Here is a 19,366-nt window from a genome sequence, read left to right as displayed (position 1 = left end):
GCAGATAAGGTACTATTGCTCCATGGGATGTTTTGGTTCTCTTCAAAAGCTATATACTGGTATTAAAAGGCAAGCAAACAATTCTTGATTTTGATATAAGAAACAATATAGAATATTTTAACTCAGTAGTTTGAAATCTTCTGCACAGATATTTGACATAATAATGAAAATGAGGCTTTAGCACAACTGCCACAAGGATCTCCATCTTCCTGTAACTTAGAAAGATTGTGAAAGACAAGACAAACTAATGAAAATTAAAAAGTACTTTATTTGATTGATTTGAACTATCACAACACTGAGCTGTAACACAGCTACCAAATATTAGGCATAGAGAGTCCCTGAAGTCTGGCTGGCAGACTATAGCTGATGGAACTATAGAGCTTCCTCCCACATAACTGAGAAAAAAAGAATTGAAGAAAATATGTCAAACTTCAGCAGTCTCCCATCCTTTAAGATCTTAAAAAAAGGGAGACCTAAGTGGCAATTAAGGCCTCCTCCAGGATCAGTGGGCACTCCTGATGTAAAAAATATAAATATACAATCAAGCCTTAAAAAAATAAACAAAAAACTTCATAGCCTCTTCATATTCCTGGACTGTACCTTGGAAAGTAGCAGGCAAAGACACGAGTCCATTATAATTTTGATTATCTAAATCTTATAAAAGGATGTTGGTTTGGGACAAGTCCTTCTGTTTATTGCCAGAATTTACTAAGTCACCTGCAGCATCCCAAACCCATTCATATTCTCCTTTCCTCATGCAATCAAGGCAGGTCTTGTAGCATTATAAATCTTGTCTTCATATAGTGAGCTAGTTTTGTCTAAATGGTAAAGGAGTACTGGATAGCACTCAGTTGAGAACATTTGCACCACTAGTACAAACTAAAGCTCTTGACCATCTTGTGATTTGCACTTCCCAAGTAAATTGCTCCAATAAAACCTTCATGTCTACTGAGGTAGAGAGCAGAAGGCACAATCTCACCAAGTTTGTTTTTCTGGCTATGAGGTTAGCTGCACAGATAGGAAGAAGGCATTGTCTGAGCTAAGAGACAAAGCAGACAAATCCAACTAGAGTGCAAGAGGGGCCTTGCTTACAGAAGTCATCATTCCAAACTACCTGAGGTAGTTGAACAACGAGCAAGATTCATTAGAATTACTACTTATCAGTGCAGCAGCTGTGAGGTTGGAGAGAGAGAGATCTGAGCATAGGCCCCTCTCCAGCAGCCATTGAGAGCAGTTGCTGTTGACACTGAGGAACAGATGTTACACATCTTCATCCTCTTTCTCTAAGAAGTCGGTCAAGGTACTGTCATCGACAGGAATTAGTAAGTATTCCACACCATCAGCTCCCTGGGAACAGACATGCACAGACATTGTTAACACCAGTGTACAGTGCCAGGCAAGCCACTAGACAGCACTGCAGTGCTAGCATATATATGCAGTCTGGATTACAGCGGGACAGCATTTTGAACTACATTAGCAAAAACCTGGAATATTTCACTGGAGCAACACAGGAAATGCACAAATACTGAGAAAAGTCACTATGTGAGAAATCTTCCGGTGGGTTATGTTTGTCTGATGCTACAAAGCTCCTCAACACTGTGTTCCTGTATCTCATACTGCTATACTGCCTCATTATTATGACAAGTCTGCATTATTATAGAAATATAGGTAATACTATTGGAAGCAGACTGGCAGGCTCCATAGTCTGCTACTTCTCACAGTCTTCAGAAAGAAGACCTGGAGGTTGCTGAATAACCAAAGCACACTGTGTTTCTACTGTCCTCTATCCATGTAAAGGGTCTTGACAAATTGGAGGCATGGAAAGAGCTGCAATTACAGAATTTCAGCCCCTTGCCAGTTCCTACGTGCTTAAAACAATACAGCAAGTAAGCATTCTTCTTATTCAAAGTGCTGAGTAGAATTTTTCCCTGGACTCACCCGCTTGGTCCGGATGAGCTTGTGGTCCCTGAATTCTGTCAGCTGTGCCCTGAGTGTCAAGTCACTGTTCACAAGGAAAGCTTCCCGACACTGCTGGTAAAAGTCTTGGAAAGACAGCCCTGGAGACAGAAAAAGGTAAGAACAAGAAACTGAAGTAGTAAAATTGTCCGATTTTCCAGGTCTAACACCACATATTATCCACTTGAAAGTCTTGCTTTGGCTTAGACCAGAGTGGCTACAGTATCATCACCTCTTGCAAGTGTACAGCCAAGGTAATACTTCAGTAATTAATGGAAAGCAGCTGAATTAACATTCAAGTTACCCTGCTGCCTAAAGGAATTTTAATAGCACTTTAAATGCACTTTGTTAATTTCTCTTAATTTCCAACTCCTCTATCTTGCTTTCTTTACCATTAAAATGTTATTAATATCCACTGCAACACCTATTACAGTGACAAAATATTCCACATGTATCCTAGAAAGCAGGGTTACACTAGAAGTCATTTATATAGGACATTTAAGAGCAAGTTACACAAATTCAGTCTTCATTTTATTTTTTTACCTCCACAGACCCCCACCAACAGTCATGTCTAAGCATGTAAAAGGCAGTCCTTCAGAACCAGCCAGTCTATTGATTTCCTGTCTGAGTCAGACACAGTGCCAACTAGATAGCCAGTGAGCCTCACTGAGCCAACTGCTCGAGCTATTCTGTCACTGGAAATGTAACCTGCGTACCAAAACCCAGGGCTGCTGTGAACAGCAACACCTCAAATGGATGAGAAAAGGCGAGTACTTACCTGGATAAGATGGATTGTCCTTTTTCTCCAGCTGGTGCTGAGCAAGCAGTCTGAATATCCCTCTAAGTGAAAGGAGGAAAGGGGAAAATCAAAATAGTAGTAATTAAAGAACAGCCCAAAATTCCCACCATTAGAAAATATTAACTAATTTTGCTTAATGCACAAAGACCTGGTTGTGAATCTCATCACTGGACAAGGCTTTCTACCCAAATGCTGCTCATTTAAAGTAACCGATCAGCTGGAACCCAGGTCCTACCATTTTGGTCTGGAACAATATTATCAGAAAACACAGATTGTAAGGACTGGGTCCTTGGCAAGTGCTACTGTGAAGTGTAATAGTGTCTTACCTGGCATTGAGAGTGAGGCTATGCAGGACATGCATTAGGGAGCTCAAAGCCAAAGATCCAGACTGTTGTACTAAAAGCGAGTTCTCATAAGATGTTTCTTCCACATAAGGACTAAATGTGGTTGTTTCATACCAAAGCCAGTTATAGAGACTCAGCTTTGCCTGATCCCACACTAGACAGAGAGAACAGAAAGAGCAGACAAAACCAGGAGATTTATGTTTTCTAAGGTGTTAAACAAGCAATATTAAAATGCATGTAGTTCTGCTGTAGGATTGAAGAAACAATATATGCTTGTGAAATTCACATTACAGACACCCTGATAACTGCAGTTCCAGTAAGATTAATTCTCAGCAACAAAACATTTGCAGGCATCCCTTTTCCATGGATACATGGTACATCCTTCCAGAGTCAGGAGTGTGCACACAATTTCTGGCTGTAGCTGGAAGCTCTACCTAGAGGGCATGAAATATCTGAAGTGAGACCCTTCTCAGAGTGTGTGGAGATTCCACCCTTGAGTGGGGACACCCCTCAAGGTTACTCCTCCAGGCTGAGATAAAGAGATATGCCCATGGCTGTTGGTATGGGTGAGTAACATCAATCTCTACTTGTATGGTTTTTGCTAGCTTTAATATAACTGCTTCAATATTGCTTTAAAAAGAGTGAATTATACTAATTGTTACAGCTACTTGTGCTGCGTAGAAATAATTCTGATTAGGATCTTTTAGTCTAATCATAACAGTAATCAATATAAGTAAGTTATTTATTTAAGTATATTTGCTTTGCCATCCTTAATTTTGTGGGACGAAAGTTCAATTACATCTATACAGTCCTTTAATATAAACCATCAACTAAATCTGGGGCTAAGACTGGGTCCAACCACACCTACATCCTGTCTGAGAAGGAGTTTAGAAAGGAAGGGGCTACCTCCTGGTTCAACAGGAGGGCTTCTCTAATAAATTTTGTCTGAAGCTCCCATTCTGCCCACAACACTGACCGATAAAAGAAAATTGTTTTAGATGCAATGACAGACATAACATCCAATCTCCAGTTCAGTAAGTTCCTAAAATCAAATGGTGCCAAAAGCTTGGAGTCTATTTGTATATTATGATTTGTGGTATTTCTCAGTATCTTTACACAGTTCTGGTTCAGCACAGACACACTCCCAATCAGAACTATACATACATCAACAGATCTGTTCTACACATCAAAAGTAATGCATACTAATAGTAGTAATATATAGTAAGTAATACATGAGCTTATGAAACATGCATAGCAGCCCCAAAGTAGAACACAGATCCTTCTCTTGGCTAGATCAGGCCCAGGGGAACTCACTGAGAGGAGCATTGATGTGATCAATAGAGGCAACGAGGTAAATGCTAGGCAGGGAGGATAGTTGTGCAAGGATCTGCTGACTTCTTTCTCCTCTCAACATCTGGCTGTCCAGGTTATGAATGAGGACATAGAGCTCTAACGATGAATCTGCAAGGTCAGAAAAAACAGCAGAGAACCAGTCAACGAAACTACACACAAGCTGGTTTCCCATTCCCAGTGCAGTGTAGCACAAATCTATTCCACCACTCTAATATACATCACTCCAATACTGCTTTCCTTGCATAACACAATTTGAAGCTATACTGGGTGTTTCTGAGCACCTAAAAGGGTTTTTCTCAGTTCACTGTCATCACAACTACAGGGTTGTTTTTTTCAGTTTAAGCTTTTCTTAAGTTATAAGCTTTTTGTAAGTTTAAGTTATAAGTTTAAGCTTTTCTTTTAAAGTTATAATCCACTTTCCACTTGCTCACAGCTTTACCAGGAATTGCCCCTTTAGCTGTGTTTCTTTTGCAATTGAAGGTCATTGAAATACACTTTAGAATGGAAGACTAAGCATAGTTTATTGAGCTGCTTTTGATTTACATGACTAGGATCTTTAAGCTCCTCTTCACAGTAAAAAGGTTGGATTCAAGGTTGGATCCAAAACATCATCACTTCATTGAAAACTTTAACAAGTTCTGAAAAAAAGTTAGAGACCTAGCTCAGATAATGCAAATGGTAGATGTAAAAACTTCCAACTAGCTTCTCGCTGCTGTACATATCCCTGGGAACAACAGTCGTAGACAGGTAGAAGAATTATAAAAGAAAGGCCTCATAAAATCAGGCCTGCTCTGTTAAAATAGCTAGCCTGTCATTTCTTCTAAGTGCAGCTATGTAACCTGCAAGTTCCCATGCAAAAACAATCTTGCTATGAGAGTTCGTTAACACAAGAATGTATTCTTGGGTGAAAAACAACTAGCACCTGCTTAAACAGTAAGATCTGTCTCATGAGAATCAGAAGAAAAAACATGTAAACTAGCTAAAAATACAGAAGTTTGACAGATATGCAAAATACCATGTACCAACCAATGAACTAAGTGTGATGTATTGTCCACCAATAAGATCTGACACAGAGCCTTCTGATAATCCTATAAAATATGATCGATACAATAAAGATTTGGCTTTTCCTGCATGAAGAAAATGGAGTCTCAGCTGATTAATTCCAATAAACAACCATTTCCTGAGTCCAGAAACAATTCTAGGACTGTAACCAGTTTTTGTGCAAATCCATACATACTTGCCTGCCAATGGAAACCAGTCAGATCAGCTACAGCAGACTGCAAGACTGACTTATGTACATTCAGGTGGGAACTGCTGCCTTTTTCATTTAGTTCCACCAGAAATACTCATAAGATAATAATAAAAAACAGAATGTAAACACTGAAACACCAATGCCATGCACAATTAAGATTCCATGGCTATTTGTGTATGAATATACAAGCAGTAAGACAGACATTCAGAAATAATTCAGCAATCATTTTGTGAGGCTATACCTGTTTTATTTTGCTTTTGAAACAAATTCTAACCTGCTTGTTTGACACTGCTGTCCTGCTTTAAAAAACACTTACTGAGCTAACAGTTTACATGGAGTTGCTTACACATGTATGCACACAGATACTCCTAGGGCATGCATGTTTTCATATATGTTGCATACATTACAAGCAAGAAAGTATACTAGCTACAATGCACTAAGAAACTGTAACTGCCTGTATAAAAATTATAGGGGAAGAAAATGTCCAGGCTCTCTTAACAGTAAGTAGACTCTAACATTTTTATGCATAAAGTTAGTAGTTTTACCTTCTTTAAACCTTTTGGTAATGAATTCTAGTTGGTCAAGGGGGCTGCGGAAGGTCCCTATATGGTCCAAAACCTCCTCTGTGATGGAGTTGAGAATCTGAAAAAGAAAGCAGGAGTTCCTGATGAAGGGCTCTGATACTGAAGTGAAGAAAATCTGAAACTGAGCCCTTGGCTGACTTGTGAGAGATAATCTTGATTATTATCATAAAATCCCTAAAACAATGAACATAGAAAAATTATACCCATTCTCAAAACAGTGACATTAAACAAGGTTTTAGAATTATGAATATCTATTATCTATTAATGACAGAAATTATTGCAATTCCTTGGAAAACGTATGGGATAATTTCTTCAAAGTATTAGAAGAGAGAGGAACTGCTCTATATTTAGAGTCTGTTGCTATAGGGTGCAGCAGGTTTCCTTAACATTTTACACTGAAAGACTCTAGAGGTATCTGTAACACAGGATGATTACATAAACCCACAAGCTTTTCCCACACTTACAGATCTCACAGTGATGCTAGGGAAGTATCCATTAACCACCAGGTGAACAGAATCCTGGAGCAAAGAGGTACGAAACTTCTCCAACAGATCACGCTTTGAGCCCAGTCCATAAAGCACAATGTTGAAACCCAAGCTGCAGAAAAGTGAGCAAATATGCGGGATCAAAGAAGCGCAAGTCTGGTTTTAGGTCCATACATTCATTAAGCAAAATGATCCACTGCAATTTGGGTTTTAAAAATTTCATGTTTTGCCAACTGCAGGCTTACCTCAAGCTTATAGCTGATAAATAAGGTTAGCTACAAGGAATCTGAAACCTGGCATGTGCATCCCAGCAAAATAATAATTTTAGCAGCCTAGAGGCTTACAAACTTAGCAAAACATGGATGGAAGAGAATGCTACTAACTAAGAACAGAATACTACATCTACAACTTCAGGTAAGAAATGGTAATCCACACTCACATGCATCCCCTCACCAAGTACTTTTACTACATGTTTACTACATGTTATAGTAAAAAAAAAGAAAAGGGAAAAAAAGAAAACCTTCATCCTGGTTGTCCACTCTGGCACAACTGAAACCAATTCTAACCTGCTTGTTTGACATGGCTGTCCTGCTGTAAAATACTGACTGAGCTAACAGCTTACATGGGGTTGTTTACATATGTATGTACACAGATACTCTTAGGGCACAGATCCTCAGGCACAGATTCAAAGCAAAAATACTCTATACTCATGTCTATTTCTTATCCTAATTGTTCCACAGAAAAAGAGGGAGGAAAGCATAAAGACAGCATGGTATGGAATTGTAGAGACCCAGAAAAGCTGACTTTAGTTGCATCCCTCACCCTCCTTCAGGCTGCACTATGATATGGGAAATGCTCATTAAGCCTCAGCCTTGATGAACTGCACCTAGACTAAACCCCTCTCCAGCATATCAGAAACACTGTCTATTCCCAGGAACTAATATTGTCTAATGACCACCAGATTTCTAACGAGAGGCCTTGGAAATTCATTTTTCTTGCCTGAATAAGAATCCAAGTGCAATAATATTTCTGTTGCTGCACCTTCAAAGGAAGTTATTGATTCAAATTGTGTCCAGGATGAAAAAATCACTCTGACTAAAGCCTGCTGTCTTGTGCCCCTATAAAAGTGCTCTAAAGTGAGACCCTTTTTGCTCTCCATTATGGGGGGCTGTTGCATACTCAAGCCCACTCTCTAACAAGCAGTGGTCCAGAGTGAGATTTTTTTGAGCCAGAAGGTAACTGATTGATAGTATGTCTCATACACCAATAACCAAGTGGCTGCGAAGCCAACCAAGTGGTAACAGACAAAAATAATTGGCAATAACCAAGGACTACTGGTACTAACATGCTGCGAGACAAAACAAATTTTGGTTGGAGAAGGTGGTCCAGGTGGAAATATGTCAAAACCTCCCATGAGAAAGAACAACAATGAAATACAGCGCAAGCACAGGAATGACTGGCAGGAAGTGGACTATAAGGTGGCACTGCAACTACCGAAGAGCCCCAAAGCCCTCTGACCCTTCTCCAGAAAGGCCTAAAAGAATAAACTGTGCATGAGAACTAATTAGCATAGAAAGTGACAAACCTGTCTTTGGGGCAGACACACCTGTCCATAAACAGACATCCCCCCTGCACAAGTTCAGGCAATGCCCCCCTCAACCCTGGACATCTCATCAGCTGAACCAACACAGCTGGATCACTATTTATGAACTGGACCAATGCTGAATCTGAAATAAGAGATTTTCCAGAGATCACTTAAGCTAACAAAATGAATGTATCAAAAATGAATGTATCAAAAAATGAATGTATCATGTTTGTAGAATCATGTGTTGATTTTTAAGAAACCTCTGCCATAGCACAAAAGGCATAGGAAAGAGAGAAAAAAAAATCTTTAAAGCTTCTTGCAAAAAGACAAATACCAGAGAAGACCAGGAATGCAAAGAACTCAGATAAGGAAGCCCCTCTCCAAACATGTCAAGGATGATACACTTATACAGATAAGATAGCAGAGGACCAAAAGCACATGCACAGAGGAGAAGAGTTCAAAAGTTCAATGCAGAGGAAGACTATGGTTTCAGCCTCAAAAGATCACCAGAGACCCCCATAAAGACCACCACAGAAAACCACGCAAGCCCAGAAGGGCGTAGACCTATTTAGCATGAGAGGCGAAGACAGGCGGGGCCAGGGGTTGAATATGCATAGAAAAGTTGTGTAATGTATTGCATATAGAACACCTTTGTGAATAAAGTTGTAGGACAAACTTCAGCTCGGGGCACAAAATTCTGGAGAGCTATCTCACTTGTGCCGGGCGCTGTCATACATACCCACTTCATAACTACATCGAGTTGTGGAGTCTATTTATTTATTCCGCGTATCGCTTCAAATCCAGAGTCAGGATTCCCTCAATGCTGGAACAATGGCTGGTGATATCTTTTTTGCTCTTCAATTCATCTCTCCTTTTTAAAATTAAGCTCTTTAGTTTCCCTTTTCTTTTCACCCTGCCCCTTTATCCAAAACCCAGTTCTGTGTGCCTATATAGTAGGTCAGGGACTAACATACCAATTTCCATGATTTCCACACTTTCCAAGAAAGCGTGTGATTCGCTAATAAAACTCTATGATTTTTACGGACCCTCTGACTTCTGTCATTGTTTTCAACCAATAAGCATTTTTGAATCTTAAGCACTTCTTTACTTTCAGGCATGGGTCATCACAGGAATCACAATGATTTGTTTAGGTTTGAGAAGCAGGAAAGGCATTATCTTGATCAGAAAGAAGAGTATCACATTACTCAAATAGCACTGGGCAAAGGTAAGGTGTTCAACAGCTGTCACTGCCTTCATTGTGATCAGGGATTTGTTTCTTCTGCTCTGTCACATACATCTCTAACCATTTGCCCAGACCACAAGTAACAGAACTCTTCCTCTTGCAACTCTCCAACTTTCAAAGCTGATGTCTTCTTCATACTCTTTGTCCTCCCCATGGATCACAAACTTCCTTGTACTCTACCTCCTTGAAAAAGCTTCCAAGGGGCTTTCTCATCACTGGTACTGGCTCCAGCCTCAGGGGTGGTGGTCTGTCTTCTTTAGGGTGCTTCAGAATCTCACAGGGTCTCTGTAGTTCTATTTGCTTTCCTGAATGTTCACTCTTCTCCTTCCCATGAAGATACACACAAAGCCAAATAAAATTTGTATTGCCAGTGTTTCCAAAAGCATTAGGGTTCCTTCATGACCAGATCATGAGGTACTATGGACACTGAAAGTTAACCACTCCACTACTGGAGATAGCCACAGACTGAAGATGGTGAGGGTGGGCTACTCACTACTAAGTTGTTGCTGAAAACAAAAATTATTCCTCACAAAGAGCACTTTTCTCATATTCATTTTCCCTGTTCTCTCACTATTCATGTTCCCTGTTTGTGAATGCCCTCTAACTTGCTTTAGAGGCACAGGCAAACTAACCAGGTAGAATACAACTTCACTGCACTTCAGACATTTGGTTCAAGGAATTAATCAGGTAAGATTTGGTCTACAGGGTACACTGAATTAAATTAATGTCACTCACTTTTAAATTTAAGCAATCAAAGAAAAAAATTTGCTCCTTAATTCATCCACAGGATGTTACTGACATGAGAGTAAGTTTACTGGCAGTGCCTTTTAACTAGGCTTCTTCAGTGAGTCTCCTTGGATACTTACTGTAATTGCAGCATCCACTTGGAAAACAAGGATTCATGTTGCTGGTTAAGGTCTCTAATTTCAGCAGCATAGGCAAGGGGAGCATTTTTCAAAAGATCATGCAGTGTTTGCTGTGTTGAGAAAGAGATAGTCATTCAAAGTTAAGAAGAAGCAAGAGATAAACCTGAAGTCCTCAAAACACCCTCTAGCATGCTCCCTATCTAGAGAGAATAGTTTTCCTTGTCAGTGCACTCAGTTTGTGGTTAGTTTTTTTTTCTCCCCATTAAGACCCACTAGGCACAGTTTTGCTACTGGAGATACATAGCAAAGATAAGTAACCTTATTATGGTAAACACCAACTGGAGTAAGACTAGAACAGATGACATACTGTGTATTTTTTCCTTCATGCCAAGTATGGAAAAACCACTACAGGAAAAATGGATACACACAGAGCTTACACATCACCAAGCACTGTACCAACAAGATACAACATCACATCCCTGATCACGGGAACAAAGGCTCCAATCAACATGCTTAGCAAGGGTTCAGGTGTTTGTCACTACAAGAGAAAGCTCAAAATCTTGAAAAAAACTATCTTAAAAAAAACTACAGCAGAAAGGATAGCAGTTGATAGCTCAATGTACAAAAGCATCAAGAATCGATGGATTCTTTTAGCTTTCAAGATATGCTGTGATGCTGGTGTTTAAACAGCATAGTAGCATGATAATCACCATCAAATCTACACTGGCCTCTCTTTCTCTTTGATTTTAACAGCTTTGCTTCCCACTCCCTTGCAGCAGAAGACAGTTCCCACTGGAAAGGCAGCTGCAATGTATCAGACAAAGTACTGAGAGACAGAACTGATACACCTTCAACTGCTTTGAAGCCAGCAGTAGCTTTAACACTGTAAGCTGTGATTTCCTCCCACAGCTGTTATGAAAGAACTTGTTAAAAATCCAGATGTTACTCTGGGCAGCAATTCCAGACACCAGCAGGCAGTCTGCATATATGCCATCTTTTAAAACACAAATGGATACAAAAAGCAGTCACGGACAGAAGAGCTCCAGGTATTTTACACAATTCCCTGAGATCTGACCTTGTAGGGTACAACTGATTGATTTGCAAGTCAGTTACCACCATCAGACAATTCCTGTCTCCTAGAAACTGCAAGGGAACAAAGCTACGTGACAACATTTAGAGCTGTTTCCAGTTCTGCAAGTGACCCAGTAATGTTCAGATGAAATCAGCTCTCTTGATTTCCACTACACATAAAGAGTCAAGACAGTTTTTAATTCCCCCTACCATTTCATTGAAAAAAATGATGGTTTAATGTAAATCTCTACAATTCTGCTTCTCCCTCTTCTTCTCCAAAAGCAAACTTTCACCTTTTCTGGTAACTGCAGCTTTCAGCTGTGAGCTCACCTGATAGTGCCTTCTCCCTGCATTTTCCCTCCTGTCTCAGTAGGGTCAAACAACTGGGCATTGTCCCTGCTAAGAGCAGCAGTAGAAAACATACTGCTTAAATTGCTACCTAAATCAACATTACCACTGACCACATAATCAGCAGAAATAAAGTGAAAATAGCAACATCAGAGATTTTGATGAGGGAACTCTCTATCATAGAAATCAAAACTCCAGAGCTGTGTAACTCACTATGAACTGTACCTGATTCAATCTTCTTTTCCGAAACTTCTGCAGTGTTCGGTCTGAAGTGAGCACCTTGGAACTACTGTGAGCTTCAAAGTATTCCTGCACCAGGTTGCCCTATAAAAGAGCAGCAAGATCAGCAACACTCCTGTTATTAAGTTATGCCTCTCCCTAAGATGGCCAATGTGACATAGGGCAAGGGTGAATACAGAAAGACAGAAAATATTTGCAGAATTGGCTTCTATAGCAGCATTCTGCCAAAGCTAACCTAGTCAGATGATTCCTTCCTGAAGAGAGTGCCAGAAAAGAGATTCTATGAGAGATAACATAACAGTAATTCTCAACTGGTGTGGGGATCACTGGTGCTGGAAGAAGTAGAACAATTAAGCTGAACACCAAGCCAGAACAGTAATGTGTGCTCCTTTTGGTACTGCAGGAATCAATTTCTTCATCCTGTCTCAATACAAGATCTCCCGCTCCATGGACATCTTAGACTTCTTCTGAAGTTGCTAATGATACCAGCTGGTTTAGCACACAGGTTCACATGGTGCCTGACCAACAAGGATTACACAGAAGTACAGCAAAAGCCAGCCCAGCTGGTTTCATCTGAAATGAGTTTAGCAGTTCTTCCCCACAGTCAGGTGTGATCACTAACAGCTTATTGTCATTACACATCCCTTCATATTTACTAGCTCAGGGGTATATTTTTGCACACTCACCATCTTTTGCTCCTTTCTTTTTTTGGCTAAGCTGTTTCTGTGAGGAGGTGTAGATGTAGCTTTAGTTTTTGCCGGAGTCTTTTGATCTGATATAACAGTGCTGACTTCCTTCTGTTCTTCCTCATCCTCCTCCTCTGAGCAGGAAGCAGAATACTCACTCTCACTTTCTAAATAGGGATCTGGAGCTAGAACATAAATTTTAAGGTTAAAAGCTAGGAATGACTTCTTACACAGGACTCATTTTGCACCATCTCACACACATTCTCTAGATGTTTTACAAGCACATGAATCCTAAATTTATTTCACAGAAAGTTAAAATCAATGCTTAAGAGAACTGCAGACACAGGTGGGCCATTTCTTTAGCAGTTCTAGGATCACAAAGTAAAGTAAAGCCCCCTCCTTGATACCAATCAAGAAACATCCTTGTATCATAAAAAGAGACTAAAAATGGACAATGGAACTCCCTATTTCTCTTAGCATCTCCATGTCAGTTTTCCCAAATGCCAATTGTGCAGGCTGAGTATCTTCTATGTTACATTCGCAAACAAGCTGTTGTAACATACCTCTGTTAGCAGCATTGATTTAAGAGCACAGATGAAATCTGGCTCAGTCTTGGTCTCTCAACACAAAAGAAATACAAGATGAAACAGCATATACTAAACTCTCCTTTGCACTCATTCTGGTTTAACCAACTAGTTATTGGAAATACTTTGACATGGACATCCCAGCCATCATCCAAAAGTTTTGTGCCTGGTTCAAGCAATCAGGGCACACTAAATGTCAGCATATGTAAGACTACCACGTTTTGCCTCTTTTGATTGTGTTACTGAAGTTCAGTAACTTGGTGCTTCTAACCCTTCCACCCCTCACTTTAGTACCAACCAGTTGTAGAGGAAAGGTTTACATTGGATTTCCTTAAGGACATTTCTACACTCTCTGCAGGATAAATCAGGTTGTTTCAGTCATACTACTACCACAGACAGAAGCTCAACAGGAAAGCACTCTCCCTTGAACACAGTGCCTCACTGATTGTGGCAGCTGACAGCAAAGGCTGATCTTTACCTGACAGTCTTTTTCTGAGTCTGTAAGGTGTGGTGGTCACAAATTCTTTCTTTTTACTCTGGAACAGCAAAGAAAAAACATGTATTAAAATTAACATCTCTCTCCTCTAAACTACCCTCTGCCAAGCAAAGACAGGTTACATTTCCAAACTGTTCCAGCCCACACAAAACTGGAAAAGCAGAGGCAGTTAAGTATGGAAAGTTCCTGTTTTCCCATTCAGAGGGAGATAGGATAAAGCTCCAAAAGGGGCTTAATTCTTTCAGCTCAAGATGGAGAGTAGAAAACTGTGAAATCTCCAACCAAGATGCCAATCTTGGCCCTTCAGGAACAGCCAGACCAAAGCAATGACAAACTGGAAATGCTTCAGTCCCCGTCCCCAGCAGTCACCTTCTACATCACGCTGTCTACTCAGTCATCTGGAAGTCCTCTAAGAAAACAACAACCAGAATGACAGAAGACCACTCAGCAGACATAAGCCCAGAAGTACAGCAAAGGAATCCCAGCTAGGCTCACCAAGTTGCAGCATCACATTTTTCTTACATATGTTTAAAGCACATGCCTGACTTGGACACTGGATCAAGTCTGCAATACTTAGGAAATACTTTTGTTGATCCTGACAAAGAGGATGTGAAATCATCAAGCAGTGATTATGGTATCCCCAAACAGTATGTCTTTTTCAGGTGTATCTCACCCTGGAATGTCATACCAGAAAAGCTGTGCACACATTTCTGCTACGATGCTGTACTATTTTAGAAAGCCAACTCTTTCACTCCATAGCTACCACAACTGGCAGTTCTGCACTGTATCTCTTCTTTATAAACCAGTTGGCTAAGTAAGAAACTGAACAGCATCAGTTCTGAAACTCCTGTTCTAACAGCATTCCTTACAACTGCGGCTGTGTCTTCCTTTAGTGAGAAACTGGAAAGCTGTGAGTTTAACTGTGTATTAAGGGATTATCTAGTGTTCTCACTTGTGTGACGTAAGGAAATAGCTTCCACCCATAACAATTAAGCCGTCAAACCTACTATTTGCCCACTGACTCCAAACCCTTAGTCCTGATTAATGGTTCTCACTTGAGTTATTCCTGTCTGGTTAGAATAGAAGAGACATCTCTAGTTTAGAGTGTGCTTTTCAATGTCCTTCCTTTCCAGGACATTTCCAGATGTAGTAATTGGCTAGTTCAAAATTTACAAGTGGGGAAAAAAACCCCAAATGCAAAATCCAAGCAATGTAAAGTCATTACTCACCGTCTGTTGCACTCTGTTTGAACTTGAAAGTTCTGAAAAGGAAGAAACAACATTGCACAGAATACTCCAATTTTCAACACTGGCACAAGATGGTCCATTAGAAAAACAAGCATTCACTGCACCAGAATATCAGCTCCCTGGATAGTTAATCCAATGAAGGAAGCCTCTAGCTCCTCACAGGTAGGCAGGGAGAGAACAAAGAGAGTTGCTGGGAGGAATGGGTAAGAAGTGGAAGACTGGCAATGAGAATTGTAAATATGCTCAAGTGACCATGCAGCTGGGGATAGCAAAGACTCAAACAGCAATGCAGAAAAACAGATACACCCTGTCTATGGCTGTTCACCCTGTGTAGGCTTCAGGAAGTAGAACATCTGTGTATAGATAATATAGGTGTTTGGTAGGCCTGGAGGCACCCTGGAGACAGATCAGAACACAGTAAAGATCACAGCATGGGTACAAACCACGCATGTGCAAAACCACTGATAGACCAGTGTGAACAGCAGGCTGGTTCTAGCACTGAACCACACATAAGGGTGTCTGCATCTCTACTCAGCGCCTACATCTCCACTCATGTCTCTCTGCCCAGGTGTTGCTTCAGAAAGATAATAGAAATAAATTTACTCTTTGCATTCTGGCTTTGAGTCTGTGGTGGCTCCAGCAGCCTGCCTGTGTCAGGTCACACAAGAGTCAATGTTATTACCACAGAAGGCAGCTTCTATTCTTAGTCACAGCTTTGGGAGGCCAGGAAGGAGGAAGAGACTCCAGTATGTAGGAATGAGGCTGAAAAATGAGTTCTCTCCCTAAGCACATCAGACTCCATATCCAAGCACAAATGCACATGCTCTTGCCAGTGCTGACCTGCATTGACTTCTCCTACCTGTATTTCTCCCTGCAGCACTAGGTGTTAAATATTATACAATAAAGTATGAATTTACACATGAACACCCACACAGTCCTACCCAATCAGTGTTTAACACACCAGCCCAGCTCATAACTCTCTCAAGTGCAAGTATTTCTATTGAATAGAGAGGAAGTCATTAAATGTCACAGCAACAGATGAGAGAGATGTTCATGTTTCCCCTATAGCAGCAAGGCAGAAGAAGACATCTGACACCCAGGTGAAGCACAGGCCATGCACCTCAAACTGTTCAGCCCATGGTGTTAACCTGAATACTTAAGCCCTGGCTTTAACTAGAATACTTAAGCATGAGAGAAGCTGGAACTCAAGCATCCACTCCACCATGCAAAGAGAAACATAACCCCCACTCACTCAGCTTCATTCCCAAACCATCACAGGACTTACTGCTGTTTTGAGGGGTTTTGGCCATCTTCTCAGGGCACTTGGAGTGATCAGGTGACACATTCTGTTCTGGTGTCCGGGCTAATTCAGAGGCTGTAGGAAATAGGGGGAAGGGAAGGAAGGACATGTCAGGTACAAAACTTCCAGCTCTGGCTAGTCAGAAATGGAGCCACACCCTGAAATGCTCTCTCCATATTAATTCCCTGGCTATTTAAGGAACCAAATACTTTTAGATTTTTCTAACCCTAAAGGTGGCTGTATTCCTCCGAAAAGATTTTCAAAGGCTGAACTCACCAATTAATTAAGTTTACAAATATGGCTGATGGCAGAGCACATTTTGCTCCCTGGGAGACCACATGTCCTTGAATTAGAGCAAGGTTTGGTCAAGCTCACTTAGTTCTTTTGGACTGTTCAGCTGCATATAACAGATCTTCAGATGCAGTAAACACATCAGCTCCCTAGGAGGAACTATTTACCTGTGTCTACTCCTTATCAGTACAAGCTGAAGTTGAATGATTGATGTGAATCTGAAACACCCTGCTAATGGCCCCTACCACTGTATGACCAACAGCCTATTCCATGTAACAGCACTGGGACTAACAGGCTGTCATAGTATGACTTCCCTCAGTTTTCAAATTGATTCATAGCTCCAGCAGGGAGCACCAGTGAAATCCACCCTACTGCAGAAGGAGGTCTAAGATAGGAGACACAACTTCCCAAGACACAGCAGTAACTAAGAGGCACCAAAACCAGTTTCTGAATAGTGATTCAGTAGGACGATCCCTCTCCTTCAGATCATCCTTTGTAGAATGTATCATTAGCTGTGACAAATAAACACTAATGAAGTTCAGATGGTGCTGGACGTACAAGGACTCTTCATGTAAGTGACAACCCTGCTCAAGCACCTTATTTGAACCAAAACAGTCCACCTTCTCTGTAACTGCCTCTTTCTGCTTGCTTCTCCTAAGTCTGCAGAGAAAGAAGAGCGAAACATACCCAGCTCTGCCATTTTATTGGAGCGTTTGGGAGTCTGGAATGAGTAAACTTCACCACCACTTATATTTGAGCCATTTCCCACTGGATCTGTGAAAAGACATGTTACTCGCAGCTATTTTAAAACCACTGATAACATTCCCAACCCAAGAAAGATGGAATTAAACATTTCACTATTTGGCTTTATATTGCAGGTGATACAAAACAAGTATAATAATAAAATACTAGAATCATAATATTCTCTTCTACCTGTTACCACAAGCACACACAGAGCAGGTTGAGCCCTCAAAAGCAATTTCACCAACACTGTATAACCCTAACTGCAGGAATCTCCTAAAGTCAGAGCTGTGTTAGGTCTTCTCCTGCTAATACCTTGGGCACATATTCCAAGAGCAGCAACATAGTTCTTCTCTTCCAAGATCTCCTGAGCTTCATTATCAGAAATATTCTCAAGCTTCTTCACAAATCTCTTCACACTGACACTCAGCTGAGCCTTCTCCTTCCGCACTTTAGTTCCTAGAATTGCAAAAAAAAAGCTTTAACCTCCTGCCATTTCATTATTTCTATCGCAGCAGTACACAGCCACCTGACTTAAGAGACCAGGTTCCTGTTATGAAAATCACCCAACAAATTCAATGCTGAGATGCCCTGATAAAATAACAGCTGGTCAATAGCTGCCCCTATAGCCTTCACCACAAATGCAGTCCATTTTCACAAACACTAGCTCCACAGAGAGGAATAGGAGAAATGACAGTGGCTCACGAATTACAGTATCGTATCAAATTGCATGCAAAGAGGATGGTACTTGTTAACCCTTATTTCTTTCTAGAGAAGAGGAGCAACTGGAAAATACTTTGCCTGTAGGCTGCCAGGGCACTCATGGGAGAATGTAGGCTGAGAGCCCCCTGGACATCTGCATGACCTTCTCCTCAAAGCAGGACCAGCAGTGGAGTCTGAAAGAGATGCTCCGTGCCTTGTACTGGCAAATTTTAAGCATCTCCACAGAAGTTCCCCACCTTAATAGTCAGAACTGCTGCAAAACCCTGCTATGGCATACACATGCAGCCTCACTCCGCTTTGACTGCGAGTGTTTAACCGCGTCAGGCCCGAGGAGCTTCCCGGCTCCCTGTGCCGCTGGCCCGGTACACGCTGCTGCGGGGAGATCTCGTACCGAGCGCTCGTACACGCCCCGCCTGCAGCGCGCCCCAGTGCCGGGCTGGGACAGACTCTGAGGGCGGGAGTCAAGCGAGGCAGAACGACTCCAGAGGCCTCGTCCTTCCGCGAGGCTCTGCAGAACCCGGCTCGGGTGTTGCAGAGCCCCTTTCCCGAGGGCAGCCGCGGCTGCTCGGATCCCTCCCCCAGCGCCCTAGGAGCAGCGGCGGCGCTGGGCTGGGCTATGCCCCGGGCCGGCTGTACCTGTGTCGTCGGAGATGTGCTTGAGGACGTCCTCGTCGGGCACGAACTTCACCTGCAGGGAGTGGCGGCTGCTGCGCATCCCCTCGGGCCGGCTCATGGCGGCTCCCGTCACGTGGGCGCGGCCCCGCCGCCGGGGGGCGCTGCCGCCGGGGGGGTGCGGACCGGCCGCGGACCGGCCCCGCTTACCCCTCACCCCTCACGGTGCCGCTCCTGCGGGACCGCCGTCCCGCCCGCGACCCGTGCCCCCGGCAGAGGCGGCAGCAGCAGGAGGCGGAACCGGGCTCCCGTGCCAGCCAGTGGCCGTCCCCGAGGCGGCCAACCCGGGCGCCGCGCCTTGAGTGACCTGTGGCGACGGCGAACCCGCGCCCCGCTCCCAGCCCGCCTCGGCCGCAGGGCGGGACTTCCGCCGCCGGGCACGCGCGCGCCCCGGGCTCGTGCTCGGGGTCGCTGTGGCGACGCGAAGCCGCCGCCAGCCCGTTCCGAGCAGCGGCGGGTGCCCCCTCGCGGCCGCCCGGGGAGAACTCCCCTCCCGGCCG

General features: G+C 42.4%; 1 protein-coding gene across 1 annotated transcript; it reads right to left on the bottom strand.

The window, feature by feature from the left end:
- Window positions 1-245: 245 nt before the first annotated feature.
- On the bottom strand, window positions 246-19,163 carry ORC2 (origin recognition complex subunit 2). The gene is made up of 16 exons (XM_021555362.4): window positions 18,831-19,163; window positions 17,787-17,930; window positions 17,418-17,504; window positions 16,425-16,514; window positions 15,122-15,153; window positions 13,875-13,932; window positions 12,813-12,997; window positions 12,112-12,210; window positions 10,468-10,577; window positions 6,753-6,885; window positions 6,250-6,346; window positions 4,414-4,560; window positions 3,082-3,253; window positions 2,735-2,796; window positions 1,939-2,057; window positions 246-1,347 (listed from the first exon to the last, which is right to left on the bottom strand). The coding sequence occupies exons 1-16, from the start codon at window positions 18,925-18,927 to the stop codon at window positions 1,261-1,263; spliced, it is 1,719 nt and encodes a 572-aa protein (XP_021411037.3). The 5' UTR covers window positions 18,928-19,163; the 3' UTR covers window positions 246-1,260.
- Between the last annotated feature and the right edge of the window lie 203 nt (window positions 19,164-19,366).

The sequence above is a fragment of the Lonchura striata genome, chromosome 7, assembly GCF_050655825.1.
Source record: "Lonchura striata isolate lonStrDom1 chromosome 7, ASM5065582v1, whole genome shotgun sequence".
Classification (NCBI taxonomy): Eukaryota; Metazoa; Chordata; class Aves; order Passeriformes; family Estrildidae; genus Lonchura; species Lonchura striata.
This window is presented reverse-complemented; position numbering and strand designations above follow the sequence as displayed.